Source organism: Hypanus sabinus, chromosome 11, assembly GCF_030144855.1.
Source record: "Hypanus sabinus isolate sHypSab1 chromosome 11, sHypSab1.hap1, whole genome shotgun sequence".
Taxonomy (NCBI): Eukaryota; Metazoa; Chordata; class Chondrichthyes; order Myliobatiformes; family Dasyatidae; genus Hypanus; species Hypanus sabinus.
In genome coordinates, this window is record NC_082716.1 from 114,289,050 (window position 1) to 114,312,996 (window position 23,947).

A 23,947-nucleotide genomic window follows, 5' to 3' on the forward strand; every position below is an offset into this window, starting at 1 on the left:
GTTGTAAATGCAGCCTGCTACTTCATGGGCACTGGACTCCACAGCATCAAGGACACGTTCAAAAGATGATGCCACAAAAAGGTGGCATCCATCATTAAGGACCCCCATCACCCAGGACTTGCTTTCTTCCTATTGCTACCATCAAGGGTGATGTTCAGAATTCTCAAGTCACAATCAATGTTTCAAGGACAATTTCTTCCCCTCTGCCATCAGCTTTCTAGATGGACAACAAACCCATAAACACCTCCTCAGGATTTCCCACTGTCTTTTTCTAATCCTTTAATTTTAATTTTATACACACTTATTGTAATTTACAGTTTTTATTACTATGTATTACAATGTCACAAAACAGCAAATTTCACCATATATGCCAGTGACATTCAACCTGATTCTGATACAACAGCACACACCGCTGGGCTCAGACATACAACACTCCCATAATCCTCCCTTTCTGACACCCTGCTTGCTCCGTGCCCACCGGCATGAAGCTCAAACTGTTGCAACTTCTGCCCTTTAAATCATGGCTGAGGCTGTGTTGTATCTGTTCACTGTTTGAGTTTGATATTAAATGTGGAGCATTGAATGGGAAGGAAGGTTTGAATACAAGAATAAAGATCTCCTCTGAAGGAATATGGGGTCCTGGTGGAACACTGTGCAAATGTCTGGTCTCCCTCCCAGCGTCTGCCTGTGGATGAAGTGAAGGTTTCCCAGATTGATTTGGAGGGTGGGGGTGAGGTAGTGTCCTCAGGGAGATTACACTGACTGAGCCTGTCTCAAAATTAGAGAAATAACAAGTGGTCGGACTGAGACAGACAGAGTCTCACAGGGTAGAGGCAGGAATGATGTTTCCATTAGCTGGGGTGAGGAACCAGGGTCACAAAATCCAAGATCAGCTCAGCAGGACTGAAATGAGGAGAACTTCCCTCACCCAGAGTGCAGTGAGTCTTTGGAGTTTTCTCCACAAGGTTTCTAAATTCAAACCACAAATTTAGGGGCTCTGCGATGTGGGAAGTGGCGCTGAGGTCAAAGACCAGGCATGTTCTGAGTGAAGGGCAGAGCAGGCGCAAGGGGCTGAACACCCTGCTCCTGTTTCTTGTTTTCTAAAGTCCATTTACCTTTGCGCCTTGTTCTCCCTTGGCCTTCAGCTTGTCCGATTGCACGAGGGAGCGGCTCACAGAAAAGTCACCACATTCAACACCAAGATTCATTTTCTTGCGGACATACTCAGCAAATCTATAGAAAAGTAACAATAACAGGATCAATGAAAGATCAACCAGAGTGCCAAAGACAACAAACTGTGCAAATGCAAATATAAATAAATAGCAATAAATAACCGGAACATGAAATAACCGCAGCAGCTGCTGATGGATCTCCGGAGCTCTCACTGCTCCCCTGTGCAATCCGACAGGCTGAAGGCCAAAGGAGAACACGGCGCAAAGGTAAACTCATGCATCAATTAACATGAAACAGGTTCAGGAGTTGCCATTCGGCCCCTCATGCTGGTTCTGGCATTCACTCAGAACATGCCTGATCTCTTACCTCAGTGCCACTTTCCATCATGACTGAGCCCATAAATACGTCTTTTGAAAATAGAAACCTTGTGTAGAAAATTCCAAAGATTCACTGCACTCTGGGTGAGGAAATTTCTTCTCATCTCAGTCCTCCTTTGGTGACCTGGGATTTTGAGTCTGTGACCCCTGGTACCACACCCAGCTGGAGGAAACATTATTCCTGCCCCAACCATGTCAATATCCTGTGAGAGTGTGTCTCTCATATTTCTCTAATTCTGAGAAAGGCACAGTGCAATCATTGGTTGTGGGAGCATCTCAATGGATGGTAAGTTATCCTCTGTTGTTCAAGAGCCTGATGGTTGAGGGGTAGTAACTGATCCTGAACTTGATGGTGTGAGTCCAGGGGCTCTTGTGCCTTCTACCTGATAGCAGCAGCACGAAGAGAGCCTGCCCTGGGTGTTGAGCATCTGTGATAATGGATGCTGCTTTGTTACGACAGTGTTTCATGTAGATGTGCTCTATGTTTGGGTGTACTCCACCCATGATGTACCGGGCTGAATCCAAAACCTTGTGTAGGTTCACCAGGAGGGCAATGAACTACTTTATTCATCATGCTCTTGATGTGAACTTGTGTTCATGAAGTTGGTTACAGTTCTTTCAGACCAGCTGCTTTGACGTCAAGAACATCAGGCAGTGGACAGCATGAAATGTCCTGCAGGAGAAGGACTGGATGGGCACAGTGGAGTAGTTCCCTGAGCAGACATTCCAGATCATCTGGCAGAATGCCTCATCACCAGATCTCACCAACCTCACCCAGACCTTACCTGACCGGCAGCGAGAGGGCCCCTCCCAGTCTGATCCTTGCTGCATGCCCGGAGATTACTCCCACAGCGCACTGCCCCGAGGTTACTGCAGTGGAGACGAGAGGGCCCCTCCCAGTCTGACCCTTGCTGCATGCCCGGAGATCACTCCCACAGCGCGCTGCCCCGAGATTACTGCAGTGGAGACGAGAGGTCCCCTCCCAGTCTGATCCTTGCTGCATGCCCGGAGATCACTCCCACAGCGCGCTGCCCCGAGATTACTGCAGTGGAGACGAGAGGGCCCCTCCCAGTCTGATCCTTGCTGCATGCCCGGAGATCACTCCCACAGCGCGCTGCCCCGAGATTACTGCAGTGGAGACGAGAGGGCCCCTCCCAGTCTGACCCTTGCTGCATGCCCCGAGATTACTGCAGTGGAGATGAGAGGGCCCCTCCCAGTCTGACCCTTGCTGCATGCCCCGAGATTACTGCAGTGGAGACGAGAGGGCCCCTCCCAGTCTGATCCTTGCTGCATGCCCGGAGATCACTTCCACAGCGCGCTGCCCCGAGATTACTGCAGTGGAGATGAGAGGGCCCCTCCCAGTCTGACCCTTGCTGCATGCCCCGAGATTACTGCAGTGGAGATGAGAGGGCCCCTCCCAGTCTGACCCTTGCTGCATGCCCCGAGATTACTGCAGTGGAGATGAGAGGGCCCCTCCCAGTCTGACCCTTGCTGCATGCCCGGAGATCACTCCCACAGCGCGCTGCCCCGAGATTACTGCAGTGGAGACGAGAGGGCCCCTCCCAGTCTGATCCTTGCTGCATGCCCGGAGATCACTCCCACAGCGCGCTGCCCCGAGATTACTGCAGTGGAGACGAGAGGCCCCTCCCAGTCTGACCCATGCTGCATGCCCGGAGATCACTCCCACAGCGCGCTGCCCCGAGATTACTGCAGTGGAGACGAGAGGGCTCCTCCCAGTCTGACCCTTGCTGCATGCCCGGAGATCACTCCCACAGCGCGCTGCCCCGAGATTACTGCAGTGGAGACGAGAGGGCCCCTCCCAGTCTGATCCTTGCTGCATGCCCGGAGATCACTCCCACAGCGCGCTGCCCCGAGATTACTGCAGCGGAGACGAGAGGGCCCCTCCCAGTCTGACCCTTGCTGCATGCCCGGAGATCACTCCCACAGCGCGCTGCCCCGAGATTACTGCAGTGGAGACGAGAGGGCCCCTCCCAGTCTGACCCTTGCTGCATGCCCGGAGATCACTCCCACAGCGCGCTGCCCCGAGATTACTGCAGTGGAGACGAGAGGGCCCCTCCCAGTCTGACCCTTGCTGCATGCCCGGAGATCACTCCCACAGCGCGCTGCCCCGAGATTACTGCAGTGGAGACGAGAGGGCCCCTCCCAGTCTGATCCTTGCTGCATGCCAGGAGATCACTCCCACAGCGCGCTGCCCCGAGATTACTGCAGTGGAGACGAGAGGGCCCCTCCCAGTCTGACCCTTGCTGCATGCCCGGAGATCACTCCCACAGCGCGCTGCCCCGAGATTACTGCAGTGGAGACGAGAGGGCCCCTCCCAGTCTGACCCTTGCTGCATGCCCGGAGATCACTCCCACAGCGCACTGCCCCGAGATTACTGCAGTGGAGACGAGAGGGCCCCTCCCAGTCTGACCCTTGCTGCATGCCCGGAGATCACTCCCACAGCGCGCTGCCCCGAGATTACTGCAGTGGAGACGAGAGGGCCCCTCCCAGTCTGACCCTTGCTGCATGCCCCGAGATCACTCCCACAGCGCGCTGCCCCGAGATTACTGCAGTGGAGACGAGAGGGCCCCTCCCAGTCTGATCCTTGCTGCATGCCAGGAGATCACTCCCACAGCGCGCTGCCCCGAGATTACTGCAGTGGAGACGAGAGGGCCCCTCCCAGTCTGACCCTTGCTGCATGCCCGGAGATCACTCCCACAGCGTGCTGTCCCGAGATTACTGCAGTGGAGACGAGAGGGCCCCTCCCAGTCTGACCCTTGCTGCATGCCCGGAGATCACTCCCACAGCGCGCTGCCCCGAGATTACTGCAGTGGAGATGAGAGGGCCCCTCCCAGTCTGACCCTTGCTGCATGCCCGGAGATCACTCCCACAGCGCACTGCCCCGAGATTACTGCAGTGGAGACGAGAGGGCCCCTCCCAGTCTGACCCTTGCTGCATGCCCGGAGATCACTCCCACAGCGCGCTGCCCCGAGATTACTGCAGTGGAGACGAGAGGGCCCCTCCCAGTCTGACCCTTGCTGCATGCCCCGAGATCACTCCCACAGCGCGCTGCCCCGAGATCACTGCAGTGGAGGAGGAGACGGTCACTCACCTCTTTGCGGACTGTGGGCTGGCGAAGATCTGTGGAGAAAGATGCAAGGGCCTGTGACACAGCAGCTGTGTGACAGAAGGATCACTGATTTTCGGGTAAAGGCATTGCATGGTTTATCCTTGTGAATATTTTATGGTGAATAAAGTTTATTTTGATATATATATAAACTTCTGGGCTCTGTCTTATTGTGGAAATTGGCCTTCATTGTAGCTGGGGCAGGCATGGGTAAAGTCAGAAAGTTTATTCAGTACTCCACAAAGAAATAACGTTTTCCACCCTGATACGTAGGATGCCCAGTCCTGTGTTTTTTCCTGCAGCCACAGGTCGGTCATCACCACTGCATCTGTCTCCTCACAGTTGAGTATTCTCTCCACATCCTCAGTTTCATGGCATGAACTAATTTTATACTTGCTTTCAATATTAACTTAACTATTGTTTTACACCCTAGTCTGACTCTCATGAACCACGAGAAAAATCAGAACGTGCTGTTGGACGAACTCAACGGGTCAGGCAGCTTCTGTGGAGGGAAATGGACAATCGACATTTCTGGTTGAGACAGACTACATGAAGGATCTCAAACTAGCAAAGTCGATTGTATAGTTCCCTACAACGATATGCTGCCTGACCTGCTGAGTTCCACCAGCAGATTCCCAGCATCTGCAGCGCGTGTAGTGGACACTCGCGGTACTGCAGGGGATCAGCCACTCCCCGAAAGTGAATTTGTTCCGAATCAGGAAGTGCTGGGAGTTGCATGGCTTCGAAAAGACAGGCCGAGAATTGGACTGAGGAGGTAATTTGTCCCATCTGCCTGGATTTCTTCACCGACCCGATCATCCTGGAGTGCGGGCACAACTTCTGTCGCTCTTGTGTCACACGATGTTGGGCAACGGAGAAGAGAAACTCCTGCCCGGACTGTAAAGAGGTATTTGCTGACGGCACCCTCAGGGTCAATCGGGTTTTAGCAAATCTGGCTGAAAAAGCTCGAGATCTAAACCTGAATCTGAAAGGGAAGAAAAGCAAACGTCAGTGCGAAGAACATGAGGAAGAACTGAAGCTGTTTTGTGAAACGGACAAGACGCTGATCTGTCTGGTCTGTAGAGATGCGCAGGAACACAGAGAGCACCGCTTCATGCCGATTAAAGAAGTTGTTAAAACTTACATGGTAAAAACTAACGCTAGTTTAATACTTAACCCGTTTCCTTTGTCCTCCATACCATTACATGAGCGTCTAAACCGAACACATCATTCTCTGCAACTTCCGCCATCTCCAACGGGATTCTACCATCTATCCCGTCTCACAGCCCATCCCACACCTAACAACTCTCCGCTCTCTGAAGGTATCGCTCTCTACGCACTGATCTCCCGCCTGGCACTGATACCTGCAAGAGGGACAAATTCTACACCTAACTCCTCCACTTTCTCTCTCGTCACCATCCAGTGCCCCAAACAGCCCCATTTCCTCCCGCTTCTTCCTTGGTCGATTGTTCTACTCGTATTAGATTCCTTCTTCTTCAGCTCTTTGCCTCTTCCACCTGTCCCCTGACAGCTTCTCACTTCATCACCCCTCCCCCCCCCACGTTGTCTCACCCATCACCTGTCAGTTGATTCTCATCCCCAACATTTTCATTCCGGCTTCTGCCCCATTCCCTCCCAGTCCTAATGAAGGATCTCATTCCGAAACACCGACTGTTTATTTCCCCTGAATAGATGCTGCCTGACTCACTGAGTTCCTCTGGCATTTTGTGGGATAATCGGGTTTGATCGCCTGTTTCCTTTGTTGCATCTTTGTTTCTCTTTCCTTCCATCTCTGACTCCCAGGATCAGCTAAAATCGTCCTTAGACTCTCTCACAAAAAAGGAATCAGACTTCCAGGAAAAGGAGCAGCAACAGAAAGAGAAGATTTCCAGAGTTCGGGTGAGGCTTCCTGAGCGGAATTTCTGATATTACTTTCGAGTTTTGTTCCCTTTAATGCAGAATAGCAGAGTATCACAGCTCCAGTGACCTGGGTACGATCCTGACCTCTGGTGCTATCTGTGTGGAGTTTGCATGTTCTCCCTCTGTGACCACGACAGTTTCAGGCACATCCCAAGGACATGCTGGATGAATTGTTAATTACAATTAACCCTGTGAAGGTGGGGAAGGTATGTGAATCAGGCGGGAGTTAATGGGTCAATGAGGAAGAATAGGTTTCAGGAAAATGTGAGGGAATGGGGTTCACAGGAATGCTCTGAGAACTAGCATGGACTTTAATGGACCAAATGGTCAACCTAATGTCATCAGGAAATACAACATAGCAATACAGTAAATTAACCTTTACCTTTCATTCGACAGGAACAGTCACACAGCCTTCAGTCCCACATCACATCTCAGTTTGTGGAACTGCACCAGATTATCACTGAGAAAGAGCAGAGCTTACTCGGGGATCTCAGGGAGGAAGTGGAGAGGATTTTAAGTTCAATGGAGAAAAATCTTCAAGAGATTCAAGGGAAAGTAAAGTTTATTCAGGAGGAAATCTCAAAGTTAAAGGAACAGATGGATCAAAAAGACAATGTGATATTTCTCAAGGTGAGGGATTATATTTCAATTTGTTTCTGCCAAATGGCTCTAAATAAACAGTGGTATATTTGAAATAAACCCAGCACAGCGGCCAATTCTAACAAATGGATTGTCACTGCTGGCGACCTCGCACGTATTGTTAGACTTGTATGACGCGCTCCCAATCACTCCAATAATGACATTCAAAAATGTCGAAGATATGTATTTGATCATTTATTATCAACATGTAATCTTGAAGCAATGAAACTTCATAATAAATCATAAATTAAGCTGCAACTAAGCGGACAACAAAAGGTAGGATATCTGTCCACCCCCAGCTCAAAACAGCCCAGAACAAAGTACAAATATGAAACATATTGCCTTCACTATTACCATGCCCCACTCACATGACTAGTTGCCATAATAAACACGCAACACAAAACAGATGCGTGGCTCCTACACACAGAAATTAAAGATGGTAGTGAAATGTTTCTCGCCAGACAATTGATGCAACTATTCATGATTGATGTTGTTCTACAATTTCTATACATCCCAGGACAAAATGCAATCTACTCTGAAATTACTTACTCTGATCATAGCACAGAGCTGCTTAATTATCACATTCGATATCCTCTAAAACTCCCATCAACACGCAGTTCCAGTCACAGGCTGTGAGTGTGTCTGCTGCAGTGGGTGTGAGGGTCTCTCTGTTAATCAGTGAGAACAAAGTATGTAACTCCCATATCAGATTTATCCTATCCATCCGGTTTACATCAGATTAGGGAAGCCTTCACTGTCTCTTTACTTTTCCTGATAAGTTTTCCATAGGATTATAGCCCATTCTCCATCATAAACAGGCCATTCATTCCATCCTCTCCCATCAATTTCTCTGCTCACAAACCACCTCTCACCTATTCACTACAACCAGAAAAAGTGCCCCAAACTCCATGGTCCTTCATATGTTTATCCAGTTTCCCCATTACATTCAATCTCTGCTGTTCCGCTTCAACCACTCCTATGGCAGTGAATGTGGCATCCTATTCACTAAATTTCTTATGGGATTTATTAAAATCAATCTGGAATTCCATCTCCCCAAAGATGAAAATGCACAACCAGTCCTCTCTTTCCTGTAAGTTTTATCCCCTAAGTAATGATCTAACTTTCAGAAACATTTTTTGTAATTTACCCCGTGGTTCTATATTGTTTGTGTGTGTGTGAGTCACTGCGGGAGTGGGAAGTTTCAACACCTTGTAATGATTTGGAAGAAATTCAGGATATGGATGGTAAGTCCAAGTCTAATTTGATTTGTGTTTTTATTTATTTCAGGAGGAAGCTTGTCAGAACAGGAGGTAGGACATGCTCTTTACTGAAACCTTGTATGGATTTGTAAAATAGATGAAAATTGCAGTTTATAACCAGCAGTTTAATATTTGCAGGATTGATGATGATGTCCAGGAATTGTCAGTGACAGATGAGGCCCCACTGGCTGAAAAATTCGATCACCCCTATTTGTTGAACACAGTGCTGAGAGAAACACTTGATGCCATTAATCGAGGTAAAACTTACAAAGTTTCATTTCTCCTCGTTCAATTAAGTTCTAATTTGAAGCAAGGATTGGCTGTAATAATGGACTGAAGGGGAACTGAAGTTTATTCCATGTGAACCCCACCGACTGGGAGGCATCACTGGCACATGGTCAGCTGGAGATGTCAGAACTCTGAACACACCAGCACAGGGCCACAATACAACCCATACACGGGAAAGGCAAATGAACCAGTGTGTCTTGATCCCTGGCACACTGCACTAACACGCCAAGACATGAGTTTGAATCCCACCACAGGAGCTGGGAAATCAATACTGATTTGATGATATTGTAGGGAATAAAAGTAGGTATCATTGTGGTGACTGGGATTGTCAGAAAAATACACAAGTCCTTCATGTGCCTGTGAGTGCAGACTCTGATTGACGCAGGTCTTCCCCATCTTTGGATCTGCAACTCTCACTGTTGTTAAAGAGAAAAAAGGGGAACAGTAGTGATAGGGGACTCAGTTGTCAGGGGAACAGACAGGAGAATCTGTGGACATGAACGTGACACCTAAATGGTATGTTGCCTCCAAGGTGCCATGGTCAGGGATGTATCAGATCTTGCCCACAGCATTTTAGAGAGGGAGAGAAAACAGCCAGGTAACTTGGTATATATTGGTACCAATGACATAGGAAGTAAAAGGAAATAAGTCCTGAAAATAGAGTTAAGAGAGCTCGGTAGAAAGCTGAGAAGCAGTACCTCCAGGGTTGTAATTTCTGGATTGCGGCCTGTACCACACACCAGGAAGGGTAGAAGCAGGATGATTTGGCAGATTAATGCATGGCTGAGAAGCTGGTGCAGGGGGCAGGGCTTCAGGTTCTTGGATCATTGGGATCTCTTCTGGGGGAGGTAGGACCTGTTCAAAAGGGACGGGTTGCACCTGAACCTGAGGGGTACCAATATTCTTGCAGAAACGTTTGTTAGAGCTGTTAGGGAGGGTTTAAGCTGATTTGGCAGGTGGGTGTAACTGGAGTGAAGGGACTAGATAGGACTGATGGTAAAAATAAACAAAGATAGCATGCAAACAGACTGTCAGGAAGGGCACGTAGATACGAAGACAAAATTGCAGCCAGCAGGGTGAGTATCAGTGCATTAGGGATGCAGAATCAAAAAGGGTAGCAAATACAGTATTAAAAATGTTATACCTCAATACACAGGGTATAAGAAATAAGGTGGATAATCTTGTTGCTTGATTACAGATTGTTGGGGATGAAATTTTGTCCATCACTGAATCATGGCTGAAGAATGGTTGTGGTTGGAAGTTGAATGTTTAGGACTGCACTATTTATCAGTGGTATAAGAAGTTAGGCAGACGGGGTGGCAGGCTCTGCTGGTAAATCAGTAGAAAGTTGTGACATAGGATTGGAAGATGTTGAATCCTTGTGGGTTGAGTTAAGAAACTGCAAAGGTGAAAAGGACTCTGATGGCAGTTCTATACAGGCATCCCAACAGTAGCTTGGATGTGGACCACAGATTACAACTGGAAACAGAAAAGGCCGATCAAAAAGACAATGTTATGATCGTCATGGGAGATTTCAACATGCAGGTCAATTGGGAAAATCAGGTTGGTCATGGATTTCAAGAGAGTGAATTTGTTGAATGTTATGTGTTGGCTTTTTAGAGCGGTTTGTTGTTGAGCCTACTCAGGGATCAGCTCGACTTGATTAGGTGTTATGTATTGAACTGGAGGTGATTAGGAAACTTAAGGAAAAATAACCCTTAGGAGGCAGTAATCACAACATGATTGAGTTCAACTTGAAATTTGATAAGGAGAAAGTAAAATGTGACATTGTAACATTTCAATGGGGTAAAAGAAATTACAGTGGTATGAGAGAGGAGTTGGCCAAAGCAAATTGGAAGGCGATGCTGGCAGTGATGAGAGCAGAGCAGAAATGGTGTCGGTTTCTGGGAAAATGAGGAAGGTGCAGGATAGCTGTATTCCCAAAATAACTAAATACTCAAATGGCAAAATAGTTCAACTGTGGCAGACAAGGGAAGACAGACAGGCTAATGTAAAAGCAAAAGAGGGGATACAACAAAGCAAAAAATAGTAGGAAGACAGAGGATTGGGAAGCTTTAAATACTTACAGAGAGCAACTAAAATAATCATTGAGAGGAGAAAAATTAAATTTGAAAGCAAGCTAGCAAACAATATCAGTGGATAGTAAAAGTTTTTTTTTCCAAGTATGTAAAGAAAATAAAAGAGATGAGAGTGGAGATAGCACCACTAGAAAATGAGGCTGGATTTATAATAACGGTGGACAAAGAGATGGCAGATGAACATTTTGCATTAGCCTTCACTGTGGAACACACTAACACTGTGGCAGATGTTGAAGGGTGTGAGGGAAGAGAAGTGAGTGCAGTTACTAATACAAGAGAGAAGGTGCTCAAAAAGCTGAAAGACCTAAAGGTACGTAAGCCACCCGACCAGATGAACTGCACCCTAGTGTTCTGAAAGAGGTAGTGTTAGAGATTGTGGAGGCATTTGAAATCATCTTTCAAAAAAATCATTTGACTCTGGCATGGTTCCAGAGGACCGGAAGATTGCAAAAGTTACTGCACTCTTTTAGTAATGAGGAAGGCAGCAGCAAGGAAATTATAGACCACTTAGCTTCACCTCTGTGGTTGGGAAGATGTAGGAGTCAATTGTTAAGTATGAGCATGTGGAATACTTGGTGACACAGCACAAGATAGGACAAAGTCAGTATGGTTTTGTCTTGCCTGACAAACCTGTTGGAATTCTTTGAGGAGTTACAAGTAGGATGGATAAAGGGGGTGTAGTAGATGTTATATATTTGGACTTTCAGAAGGCCTTTGATAAGGTGCGACACACGAGGCCACTTACTAAGTTAAGAGCTCATGGTATTACAGAAAAGTTATTGGCATGGTTCGACCATTGACTGATTCGTAGGAGGCAATGAATAGGGATAAAAGGATCCTTTTCTGGTTGGCTGTCCAGTGACTAGTGGTGTTCCACGGGGTCAGTGTTGGGACCATTTCTTTTAATGTATACCAACAATTTAGATAATGGAATAGATGGCTTTGTTGCAAAGTTTGCAGATGATACGAAGATTGGTGGAGGGGCAGATAGTGTTAAGGAAAGAGGTAGGCTGCGGAGGAGTTGGATGAGAATGAGCAAGAAAGTGGCAAATGAAATACAATGTTGGAAAATGCATGATCATGCACTTTGGTAGGAGAAATAATGTGCAGATTATTTTTTTTAATTGTGGAGAAAATACTAAGATCTGAGATGCAAATGTACTTGGGAGACCATCTGTGGAAATCCTAAAGGGTAACTTGCAGGTAGAGTCAGTAGTGAGGAAGGAAAATGCAATGTCAGTATTTAATTCAAGAGCAGGAATGTGATGCTGAGGCTTTATAAGGCATTGGTGAGGCCTCACCTTGAGTATTGTGAACATTTTAAGGCTCTTCATCTAAGAAAAGATGAGCTAGGATTGCCGAGGGTTCAGAGAAGGTTCACAAGGATGATTCTGGGAATTAAAGGGTTATCATACAAAGAATGTTTGAGGGCTCTGGGTTTGTACTTGCTGGAATTTACAAAGATGAAGAGGGGGGATCTCATTGAAGCCTTTTGAATGTTGAAAGGCCAGGACAGAGTAGATGTGGAAAGGAGGTTTCCCATTGTGTGGGAGTCTAGGACACGAGTGCACAACCTCAGGATAGCGGGACATCCATTTAAAACAGATGCGGAGAAATTTCTTAAGCCAGACGGTGGTGAATTTGTGAAATTTATTACCATACGCATCTGTGAAGGCCAGGTCATAGGGTCTATTTAAGGCAGGGCTTGATAGACATGGTATCAAAGGTTATGGGGAGAAGACTAGGGAGGAGGAGGGAGAAAAGGATCAGCCATGATTGAATGGTGGAGCAAACTTGATGGGCAAAATGGCCCAATTCTGCTCCTATGCCTTATGGTCTTATGGGTTTATGGTTATCAAACCACCACTTTGAACCAATGTGAGACTGAGCTCGGACACACCAACCAGCACTGACATCGGTCAAGATTTCATCTCTGGAGAAGCACACACAGCATAACCAGCCTGGCAAAGCTCCTCACACACGTACACAAGAAGGATTGGCAGATTGTAATCAGAGCCCCAGCAACGTACGTTGTTATTTCCCTCAGTAACCTGGAAACCATTCTCTTTAGACACAGTAATTTATTTATGTAAACAACTCACTCACGTGTCACATATTGTCAACACACACCAGACATGTGATGACACACTGTAACATATAAATACTTCAACGTGTCCACACACCATCTGATATTCACCATAACCAACACACACACACACAAACCTCCCCCCCACCCCCAGACCCAGACATACTATCAGAGTGTGACACATGGCCACCAGGAATGAAATCTGCCATACTTACCCAGTCTATCTGTTCTGTGGCACTGAGCTGCTCTCTGACGTATTGTCACATCAACAGTTCACGGACAGACTCCAGGGTGAGATTCCTCAGGAGGATGATCTAGGAAGGGCTTTGGAAGATATTAAACCTACAGCCTACTTCAAAAATCAGCAAGACTAAGATACTTCTTGAACATGTGTGTTGCTCCATATCCATTTCACCATTTCCTGTCAATGTACCTGTCTAAATTTATTTTTAAATATTTTAATTATACCTGTTTCTGAAGTACCTGTCAGCAAATTCCATCTGCCCATCTCCCTCTCCGTAAGAATGTTACCCCATAGATCCCTCATAAAAGTTTTCTGTCTCACTTTCAATCTGAGCCCTCTGGTTCTGTACTCCAATTTCAAGTAAAAAGATTCACTTTATCTAAGCCCTTTATGAATTTATTTACCTCGATAAGGGGTCATCCCTCAACATTCTGCACTCCAGGGAAATAGCCCAAGCTTAACCACTCTCTGCTTTTAACCCAAGCCCCCCAGTCCTGGTAACATCCTCCTGAAGCTTCCTGTCCAGTGTAATGACATGCTCTCCATATTCGGGGAAATGGAGATGCACACAATACCCCAAGAGTGGTCTATCAACGACATCAAAGACCTTGCTTAAGTTCATGTGGACGTGTCGAACAGGCTGATGAGTACAGGACTGAAGGTGTTATATTGGAATGCACCGGTATACGGAATAAAGTAGATGATGTTGTAGCTCAGGTAGAGATTGGCAGGTGCATCATTGTTGGCATCACTGAGTTGTGGCTGAAAGGAGATATTGGCTTGCAGCTCAACATTCAAGGATACACCTTGAATTCAAAGGACTGCAGGAAGGCAGAGGAGCTGGGGAGGATATGTTGGTTAAAAAATGAAATCAAATCGTTAGAGAGAGATGACATAGGATTTGAAGATGTAATCATTGTGGGTAGAGTTAAGAAACTGCAAGGATAAAAAGACCCTGATGGGAGCTATATTCAGACCTCCAAATAGTAGCCAGGATAGAAATGAGATACAAACTACACCAGGAGATAGAAAAAAGGGCAAGGTGATGATCGGAATGGGAGAGTTCAACATGCAGGTAGATTGGGAAAATCATGTTGGTGCTGCATTCCAGAAAAGAGAGTTTGTAGAATGCCCCTGAGATAGCTTTTTAGATCAGCTTGTGGTTGAGCCTAATGGGAGAAAGTCAATTCTGGAGTGGGATTTGTAGAATGAACCAGATATGATTTGGGAGATTAGGGTAAAAGAACCTTTAGGAAGCAGTGATCATAAAATTCACCCCAGCATTTGAGAAGGAGATAAAGTCAGATGTATCAGTGCTAGAGTGGAGTGAAGTTAATTGCAGAGACATGAGGGAGGAGCTCACCAAAGTAGATTGGAAGGGAACATGAGCAGGGATGAATGCAGAACAACAAGAGTTGAGTCTTTTTACTTGAAATTGGAGTACAGATCCAGAGGGCTCAGACTGAAAGTGAGACAGAAAACTTTTATGAGAGATCTATGCGGTAACATTCTCACGGAGAGGGAGATGGGCATATGGAATTCCAGGGCAATTTGGATAAATAAATCCCAAAGATGAAGGAGTATTCTTTATACTTTGTTGTCACCAAACAAGTGATACTGGAGCATACAATCATCACAGTGATATTTGTTTCTGTGCTTCGCGCTCCCAGAAGAACAAATTGAAATAAATATAATAAAAATTCAAATTATAAATCATAATTAGAAAATAGAAAAGGGAAAGTAAGGTAGTGCAAGTCAGGTCCGGATATTTGGAAGGTATGGCCCAGATCTGGGTCAGGATCTGTTCTGCAGTCTTATCACAGTTGGAAAGAAGCTGTTCCCAAATCTGGCCGTACGAATCTTCATGCTCCTGAACCTTCTCCCGGAGGGAAGTGGGACAAAAAATGTGTTGGCTGGGTGGGTCATGTCCTTGATTACCCTGGCAGCACTGCTCCGACAGCGTGCGGTGTAAAGTGAGTCCGAGGATGGAAGGTTGGTTTGTGTGATGTGCTGGGCTAGGTTCACGATCTTCTGCAGCTTCTTCCGGTCTTGGACAGGACAACTTCCATACCAGGTTGTGATGCACCATAGAAGAATGCTTTCTACGGTGCACCTATAAAAATTAGTGAGGGTTTTGGGGAGGATGAGGTAGCCGTGTTTGACAAGGGAAGTCAAAGACATCATAAAAGCAAAAGAGAGGGCATACAATAGACCAAAAATTAACAGGAAGTTGGAGTATCGAGAAAATTTTGATAATAAACAGAAAGCAATTACAAAACCATAAGGAGAGAAAATAAGATATGAGGGAAAGCTTGCCTACAATACTCAAGAGAACACAAAAAATGTAAAGAGTAAAAGAGAGGTGAGAGTGGATATTGGATCCCTAGAAAATGACACTAGAGAGGAGAAATCTGAAATAAAGACATGGCAGAGGTACTTATTTAGTATTTTGTGTCAATCCTCACTGTAGAAGATACCAGCTGTATGTCAGAAATGTGAGAGTGTCAGGGAATAGAAATGAATGCTGTTGCTATTTACTAAGGAGAAAGTGCATGGGAAGGTCAAAGATCTTAAGGTACCTGGACCAGATGGACTACACCCCAGTTAGTCGGAAAGAGTTAGCTGAATAGAAAATGGAGGCTTTAGTAATAATCTTTCAAGAATCCCTGGGTCATTCAAGACGACCAGAAATTGCAAAAATCACTTCACTTCTTAAGAAGGCAGAGCAGCTGGGGAAAGAAAATTACAGTGTGTTAATCTGGATGTGGTGAGTTTGGTGTGTTAGTCTGGATGTGGTTTGTTTGGTGTGTTAGTCTGGATGTGGTGTGTTTGGTGTGTTAGTCTGGATGTGGTGTGTTTGGTGTGTTAGTCTGGATGTGGTTTGTTTGGTGTGTTAGTCTGGATGTGGTGTGTTTGGTGTGTTAGTCTGGATGTGGTGTGTTAGGTGTGTTAGTCTGGATGTGGTTTGTTTGGTGTGTTAGTCTGGATGTGGTGTGTTTGGTGTGTTAGTCTGGATGTGGTGTGTTTGGTGTGTTAGTCTGGATGTGGTGTGTTTGGTGTGTTAGTCTGGATGTGGTTTGTTTGGTGTGTTAGTCTGGATGTGGTTTGTTTGGTGTGTTAGTCTGGATGTGGTGTGTTAGGTGTGTTAGTCTGGATGTGGTGTGTTTGGTGTGTTAGTCTGGATGTGGTGTGTTTGGTGTGTTAGTCTGGATGTGGTGTGTTTGGTGTGTTAGTCTGGATGTGGTGTGTTTGGTGTGTTAGTCTGGATTTGGTGTGTTTGGTGTGTTAGTCTGGATGTGGTGTGTTTGGTGTGTTAGTCTGGATGTGGTGTGTTTGGTGTGTTAGTCTGGATGTGGTTTGTTTGGTGTGTTAGTCTGGATTTGGTGTGTTTGGTGTGTTAGTCTGGATGTGGTGTGTTTGGTGTGTTAGTCTGGATTTGGTGTGTTTGGTGTGTTAGTCTGGATGTGGTGAGTTTGGTGTGTTAGTCTGGATGTGGTTTGTTTGGTGTGTTAGTCTGGATGTGGTGTGTTTGGTGTGTTAGTCTGGATGTGGTGTGTTTGGTGTGTTAGTCTGGATGTGGTTTGTTTGGTGTGTTAGTCTGGATGTGGTGTGTTTGGTGTGTTAGTCTGGATGTGGTTTGTTTGGTGTGTTAGTCTGGATGTGGTGTGTTTGGTGTGTTAGTCTGGATGTGGTGTGTTTGGTGTGTTAGTCTGGATGTGGTTTGTTTGGTAGTCTGGATGTGGTGTGTTTGGTGTGTTAGTCTGGATGTGGTGTGTTTGGTGTGTTAGTCTGGATGTGGTGTGTTTGGTGTGTTAGTCTGGATGTGGTGTGTTTGGTGTGTTAGTCTGGATGTGGTGTGTTTGGTGAGTTAGTCTGGATGTGGTGTGTTTGGTGTGTTAGTCTGGATGTGGTGTGTTTGGTGTGTTAGTCTGGATTTGGTGTGTTTGGTGTGTTAGTCTGGATGTGGTGTGTTTGGTGTGTTAGTCTGGATGTGGTTTGTTTGGTGTGTTAGTCTGGATGTGGTATGTTTGGTGTGTTAGTCTGGATGTGGTGTGTTTGGTGTGTTAGTCTGGATGTGGTTTGTTTGGTGTGTTAGTCTGGATGTGGTGTGTTTGGTGTGTTAGTCTGGATGTGGTGTGTTTGGTGTGTTAGTCTGGATGTGGTTTGTTTGGTGTGTTAGTCTGGATGTGGTTTGTTTGGTGTGTTAGTCTGGATGTGGTTTGTTTGGTGTGTTAGTCTGGATGTGGTGTGTTTGGTGAGTTAGTCTGGATTTGGTGTGTTTGGTGAGTTAGTCTGGATGTGGTGTGTTTGGTGAGTTAGTCTGGATGTGGTTTGTTTGGTGTGTTAGTCTGGATGTGGTGTGTTTGGTGAGTTAGTCTGGATGTGGTGTGTTTGGTGTGTTAGTCTGGATGTGGTGTGTTTGGTGTGTTAGTCTGGATGTGGTGTGTTTGGTGTGTTAGTCTGGATTTGGTGTGTTTGGTGTGTTAGTCTGGATGTGGTGTGCTTGGTGTGTTAGTCTGGATGTGGTGTGTTAGGTGTGTTAGTCTGGATGTGGTTTGTTTGGTAGTCTGGATGTGGTGTGTTTGGTGTGTTAGTCTGGATATGGTGTGTTTGGTGTGTTAGTCTGGATGTGGTGTGTTAGGTGTGTTAGTCTGGATGTGGTTTGTTTGGTGTGTTAGTCTGGATGTGGTGTGTTTGGTGTGTTAGTCTGGATGTGGTTTGTTTGGTAGTCTGGATGTGGTGTGCTTGGTGTGTTAGTCTGGATGTGGTGTGTTTGGTGTGTTAGTCTGGATGTGGTGTGTTTGGTGTGTTAGTCTGGATGTGGTGTGTTTGGTGTGTTAGTCTGGATGTGGTGTGCTTGGTGTGTTAGTCTGGATGTGGTGTGTTTGGTGTGTTAGTCTGGATGTGGTTTGTTTGGTGTGTTAGTCTGGATGTGGTGTGTTTGGTGTGTTAGTCTGGATGTGGTGTGCTTGGTGTGTTAGTCTGGATGTGGTGTGTTTGGTGTGTTAGTCTGGATGTGGTGTGTTTGGTGTGTTAGTCTGGATGTGGTGTGTTTGGTGTGTTAGTCTGGATGTGGTGTGTTTGGTGTGTTAGTCTGGATGTGGTGTGTTAGGTGTGTTAGTCTGGATGTGGTGTGTTTGGTGTGTTAGTCTGGATGTGGTTTGTTTGGTAGTCTGGATGTGGTATGTTAGGTGTGTTAGTCTGGATGTGGTGTGTTTGGTGTGTTAGTCTGGATATAGTGTGTTTGGTGAGTTAGTCTGGATGTGGTGTGTTTGGTGTGTTAGTCTGGATGTGGTGTGTTTGGTGTGTTAGTCTGGATGTGGTTTGTTTGGTGTGTTAGTCTGGATGTGGTGTGTTTGGTGAGTTAGTCTGGATGTGGTGTGTTTGGGAAGATGTTGGAGTCTAGTGTTAAGGACGAGCTTTTGGGTACATGGAGGACAAAATAAAATAGGGCAAAGACAGCATGCCTTCCCTTAAGGGGAAATCTTGCCTGACAAATCTGTTGGAATTCTTCAAGGAACACAAAGCCAAGAGAGACAAAGAATGATTTGGATGACAGAATTGTTGCCTTTGTGGCCGGGTTTGAACGTGATATGAAGATTGGTGAAGGGACAAGTAGTGTTGTAGAAGCTCGGAATCTGGGGAAGAACAGAGACAGATCAGGAAAATGGGCAAATAAGTGATAGATGGATTATCGAATAGGGAAGTCATGCATGCACTTTGGTAGAAGGAATAAAGGCATAGATGATTTTGTAAACAGGGAGAAGATTCAAAAATCAGAGGTGCAAAGGGACTTGGATGTCCTTGTGCAGGATTCACTGAAGGTTAACTTGCAGGTTGTGTCTGTGGTAAGATTGGCAAACTCACTGTTAGCATTCATTTTGAGAAGATTAGAATACAAGAGCAAGGATGTAATTCTGAGCTTTTATTAGGCAATAGTCAGAACACATGTGGAGTATTGTGAGCAGTTCTGGGTCCCTCCTATTGGAAAAGATGTACTGGCATTGGAAAGGGTCCAGGAGGTTCAGAAGAATGATTCCAGGAATGAAAGAGTTAACATATGAGGAGTGTTTGATTGTTCTGGGCCTGTACTTACTGGAGTTTAGAAGAATGACTGATTTATTATCCCTCTCAACCCTATTCTCCCGCCTCCTCCCCATAACTTTTGATGCCCTGACTAATCAATAAGTTTACCTGTCAACTTCTGGCTTAAAAATCAAACAAGAGAAAATCTGCAGATGCTGGTAATCCAGCAGCACAGGTCCTGATGAAGGGTCTCACCAGATCTCTCTGAAACCTGCCTGGAGAGAGTTGATGTCGGGAGGATGTGGGTAGGTCGAGGATCAGAAGGCATAGCCTCCGACTGGAGGATGTTCATTTAGAACAGAAATGAAGAGGAATTCCTTTAGCCAAAGAATAGTAAATCTGCCACAGGCAGCTGTGGAGGACAAATAATTGAGTATATTTAAAGCAGATCAACACACACAAAATGCTGGAGGATCTCAGCAGGCCAGGAAGCATCTATGGAAAAGAGCAAACAGCTGACGGCTCGGGCTGAAGCACTTCATCAGGACCTGTTTTGCTTAAGGGTCTCTGCATTTTCATCCCCTTTCCTAATGAGGGGCTGTCGGCAATGGGATTGTGAGAAAGGGATACTCACCCCCCCCCCCCATCTTTGTCCCCCTCCACCTTCTCGTTACGTATACACACTCAGTTCACCCCCAGGCTTTCCACCCCTCCCCAACCTGGTTCTGGTTCAATCTGCCATTCATCCCTTCCCTACTGGTTCCCATTATCACCCTCGTTACTGTCTCAAACCTTCACGCTTAACACTCCTGAACGTTAACATTGAATGAAGGGCCTGCTTCTGTGCTGAGGGGTCAAGGGTCAGGGGTCACTGTCTGTTTAGGATTCTCAGCACCGGGGTGGGGGGGGGGGGGTTGGGGGTTCTTAGCATTCAGTTCACAGATCCATCGTCATTCAGCATAGAAATTTGCCCTTCGACCCATCACCTCTGTGCTGACCCATTTACCCATCTACATTCATCTCTTTGGCCAGCATTAGGCCAGTATCCTTCTATGCCTTGCCTATTGAAATGTCTGTCCACGTGTCTCTCAAACACAGAGGATTGGATGCCTGTGACCTGCAGAGGTCGGTGCTGGGGCTGGGGTCGTTGGTCATTTATAGTAATGATTTGGATGAGAATGCCGGTGACACAGTTCGTAGGTTTATGGGTAACACTAAAATTCATGGTACAGCACACCGGGCTCTAGATCAACTGTACAGTTGGGTATAGTGACAATGTTTTAAAATACATCTTGCCAGGTACGTGCATAGGAAAGCTGGAAAGGAATAATGGGCAAACGGGACTAGAGAAACTCTGTGTCCTCCAGTTTAAATCCATCCACTTACCCCTTCCCGTCTTAATCCACCCCCTTCCGTACTCATGTCTGCTGTATATCTCTCCTATTTATTTCCATTCTTGAGGGATGATGTCGACCTGAAACGTAGACTCTCTATCTCTCTCCACACATGCTACCTGACCCGCTCGGTTCCTCCAGCATTTTGTGTCTGTTTGATCGGGAAATCTCTGCTCTCCGCCCAGTGGAAAAGTCTAGGGGAGATATTAGTTGTCCTCCCGCTTTCTCCGGGAAAGGGTGCCTGTCGGTCACCAGACCGCGCCTGAAGAGCAGTGGCCTTTCCACCATCCCACAGCTGCATTGCCCGAGTGTCCCCCCCCCCCGATCCCCGGGGCTACGCTGCCCGAGTCTCCCCCCGATTCCAGGGGCCACGCTGCCCGAGTCTCCCCCCGATCCCCGGGGCTACGCTGCCAGAGTCTCCCCCCGATTCCAAGGGCCACGCTGCCCGAGTCTCCCCCCGATTCCAGGGGCCACGTTGCCCGAGTCTCCCCCGATCCCCAGGGCTACACTGCCCGAGTCTCCCCCTGATTCCAAGGGCCACGCTGCCCGAGTCTCCCCCCAATCCCCGGGCCATGCTGCCCGAATCTCCCCCCAATCCCCGGGGCTATGCTGCCCGAGTCTCCCCCCAGTCCCCGGGGACTCTCTAATTCTCTGTTTCTCCCCCCAGTCTCTGTCACCCTGGATGTGGAAACGCTGAATCCGCGTCTCGAGGTGTCTGAGGATCGGAAGAGTGTGAGATGTACTGGGAACTGGAGCGATCTCCCTGACACCGGGAAGAGATTCACAGACTGGCCTTGTGTGCTAGGATTGGAGGGATTCACATCAGGGAGACATTACTGGGAGGTGGAGGTAGCTCGGAATCAGGAGTGGTGTCTGGGAGTCGCCACAGAGTCTGTGGAGAGGAAGGGAGGGGTCAGACTGAGCCCGGAGACCGGATTCTGGGTCATCGGGCGGGAGGATGACGTGTTACATCAGAACTGTGATGAGTTTGGAGTTCTTCACTCCCCTGAGTCCCGTCTCCCTGCCGGTCCCATCCCCGGGAGGGTGGGAGTTTATCTCAGTTATGAGTCCGGGACAGTTTCATTTTATAACGCGGAGACCAAGTCCCATCTCCACAACTTCAATGGGAATAAATTCACGGAGAAACTTTATCCCTTCTTCGCACCTTGGGATGAAAACCAGTGGCTGAGAATCTGCTCCGGATCCCCTCTGGGTCTGTAAACTAAGCGGGTCCTGGCACTGGTGTCAGGGGTAATGTCCCTGTAAATATAAATCTGCAGAGAGTGAAATAAATTTGAGATGAGAATTATTGATCCATTAATTTTAACTTGTTCACCACATCTATCAACGGAACGGAAACATTGTGGATTCAGCAGCAGGCGCAGGGCAGCGGGTCCTGAGCTCCCCCGGGTCCTAAAGTCCAGCCGCACTGAGACACGTGCAGTGGGACAAGTGGGGGTGGTGCTGACTGGAAAAGGCGGGGGAGGGTCAGGGTGAATCTTAGTTAGACTATAAAACATAGGATCAGGATTAGGCCATTCAGCCCATCGACTCCACTCAACCATTCTATCATGGCTGATCCTGGATCCTACTCAATCCCATACACCTGCATTCTCGCCATATCCTCTGATGGTCTGATCGATCAGGAAATGATCAACTTCCGCCTTAAATATACCCAGAGACTTGGCTTCCACTGCGGTCTCTGGCAGAGGATTCCACAGGTTCACTGCTCTCTGGATAAAAATATACATCCTTACCTCTGTTCAAAAATAAGGCCTCTCAATGTTGAGGCTGTGTCCTCCAGTCTGCATACGTCCACCACATGAAACAAACTTTCCACATCCACCCTACCTAGTCCTTTCAACACTCGGTAGGTGTCAATGATATCCCCCTTCCTTTCTCAGATAAAGAACAGAAAACATTGACAATACTCCAAGTATGGCCAGAGTTGTGTCTTATAGAGGCTCAGCATTATCTCCTTGCTAAAAAATAAATACAGAGGTCATCAGATCCGAATGTGAACAGCGGGGTCATCAGATCCGAACGTGAACAGCGGGGTCATCAGATCCAAACGTGAACAGCGGGGTCACCAGATCGGAATGTAAACAGTGGGGTCATCAGATTGGAATGTGAACAGCGGGGATATCAGATCCGAACGTGAACAGCGGGGTCACCAGATCCGAACGTGAACAGCGGGGTCACCAGATCGGAATGTGAACAGCGGGGTCATCAGATCCGAATGTGAACAGTGGGGTCATCAGATCCGAATGTGAACAGTGGGGTCATCAGATCGGAATGTGAACAGCGGGGTCATCAGATCCGAACGTGAACAGCGGGGTCATCAGATCCGAATGTGAACAGCGGGGTCACCAGATCGGAATGTCAACAATGGGTCTTTCGAATGGATTGGGGATCCAGGTTCAGGTCAATGGGAGAAGACAGATTTTTACTTGTGCAGACTAGATGGGCCAAATGGCCTATGTCTGTGCTGTAGTGTTCTACAACTCCCTTACTAGGAGCAGGAGTAGGGAGCAGACCAGCACAACAGTTAATACACCTGCCTCATAGCTTCAGAGGCCTGGGTTCACTTACAACCTCAGCTGCTGTGTGATTCCATGTTTTCTCTATGGCCAGACATTACCCACTGGTGCTCTGGTTTCTTCCCACACCCCAAGGACATGCTGCCATGTGAGATTAATTAGCCAAGTGAATCCCAGTGTAGGGATGCCCGCATGAGAACTGGGTTGTCGATGGATTTAATAGCAATGCCAGAGGGAAAGGATAAATGGAATGAGCGTAAATTGGTCCTTGGATGGTCAGAGTGGACACGGTGGGCCATAGTGCCTGTTTCCATGCTTCATGACCCTATAAACATGCTTCCTCAAAACCTACTTCACCTTGCAATATCAAATCTGATCCTGCCTGTTTTCTATAACCATAATTTTTTAGGCTTTCAGGGAATTAATCTTAACATTAAGATGTTTAATGAGAAAAGAGTTCTAGAGACCCACAACCTTAAAAATTCTTTTGCCTCCCTGCCTAAATGCCCTATCCTGTGACTGTGTCCTCTAATTCTAGAGTCCCCCACTAGAGAAAACCGCATGCTTCCTGTCAAGTTCCCAGACACTCTTACATATTGCAATAAAAGCTCCAGAGAGCTTGGCAGCAATCTGCTTATTTTTCCTTCATTAGTCTCTTCATACCTGGATTCAATTGTGTGAACCTTCTTTAAACTTTTCTCCAAGGCAATTATTCTTTCCTTAAATAAGGAGGCAAAGTAGAATGCTGCACTCAGATGAGATCTTTCAAATCTC

The 23,947-nt window shown here is 46.8% G+C and overlaps 1 protein-coding gene across 1 annotated transcript; it reads left to right on the forward strand.

The window, feature by feature from the left end:
• The first annotated feature begins 5,362 nt into the window (after positions 1-5,362).
• Positions 5,363-22,577, forward strand: LOC132402315 (zinc-binding protein A33-like). Its single transcript, XM_059985187.1, has 6 exons — positions 5,363-5,824; positions 6,481-6,576; positions 6,994-7,227; positions 8,524-8,546; positions 8,634-8,752; positions 21,301-22,577. Exons 1-6 carry the CDS (start codon positions 5,414-5,416, stop codon positions 21,852-21,854), a joined length of 1,437 nt encoding a protein of 478 aa, XP_059841170.1. The 5' UTR covers positions 5,363-5,413; the 3' UTR covers positions 21,855-22,577.
• Positions 22,578-23,947: the final 1,370 nt, after the last annotated feature.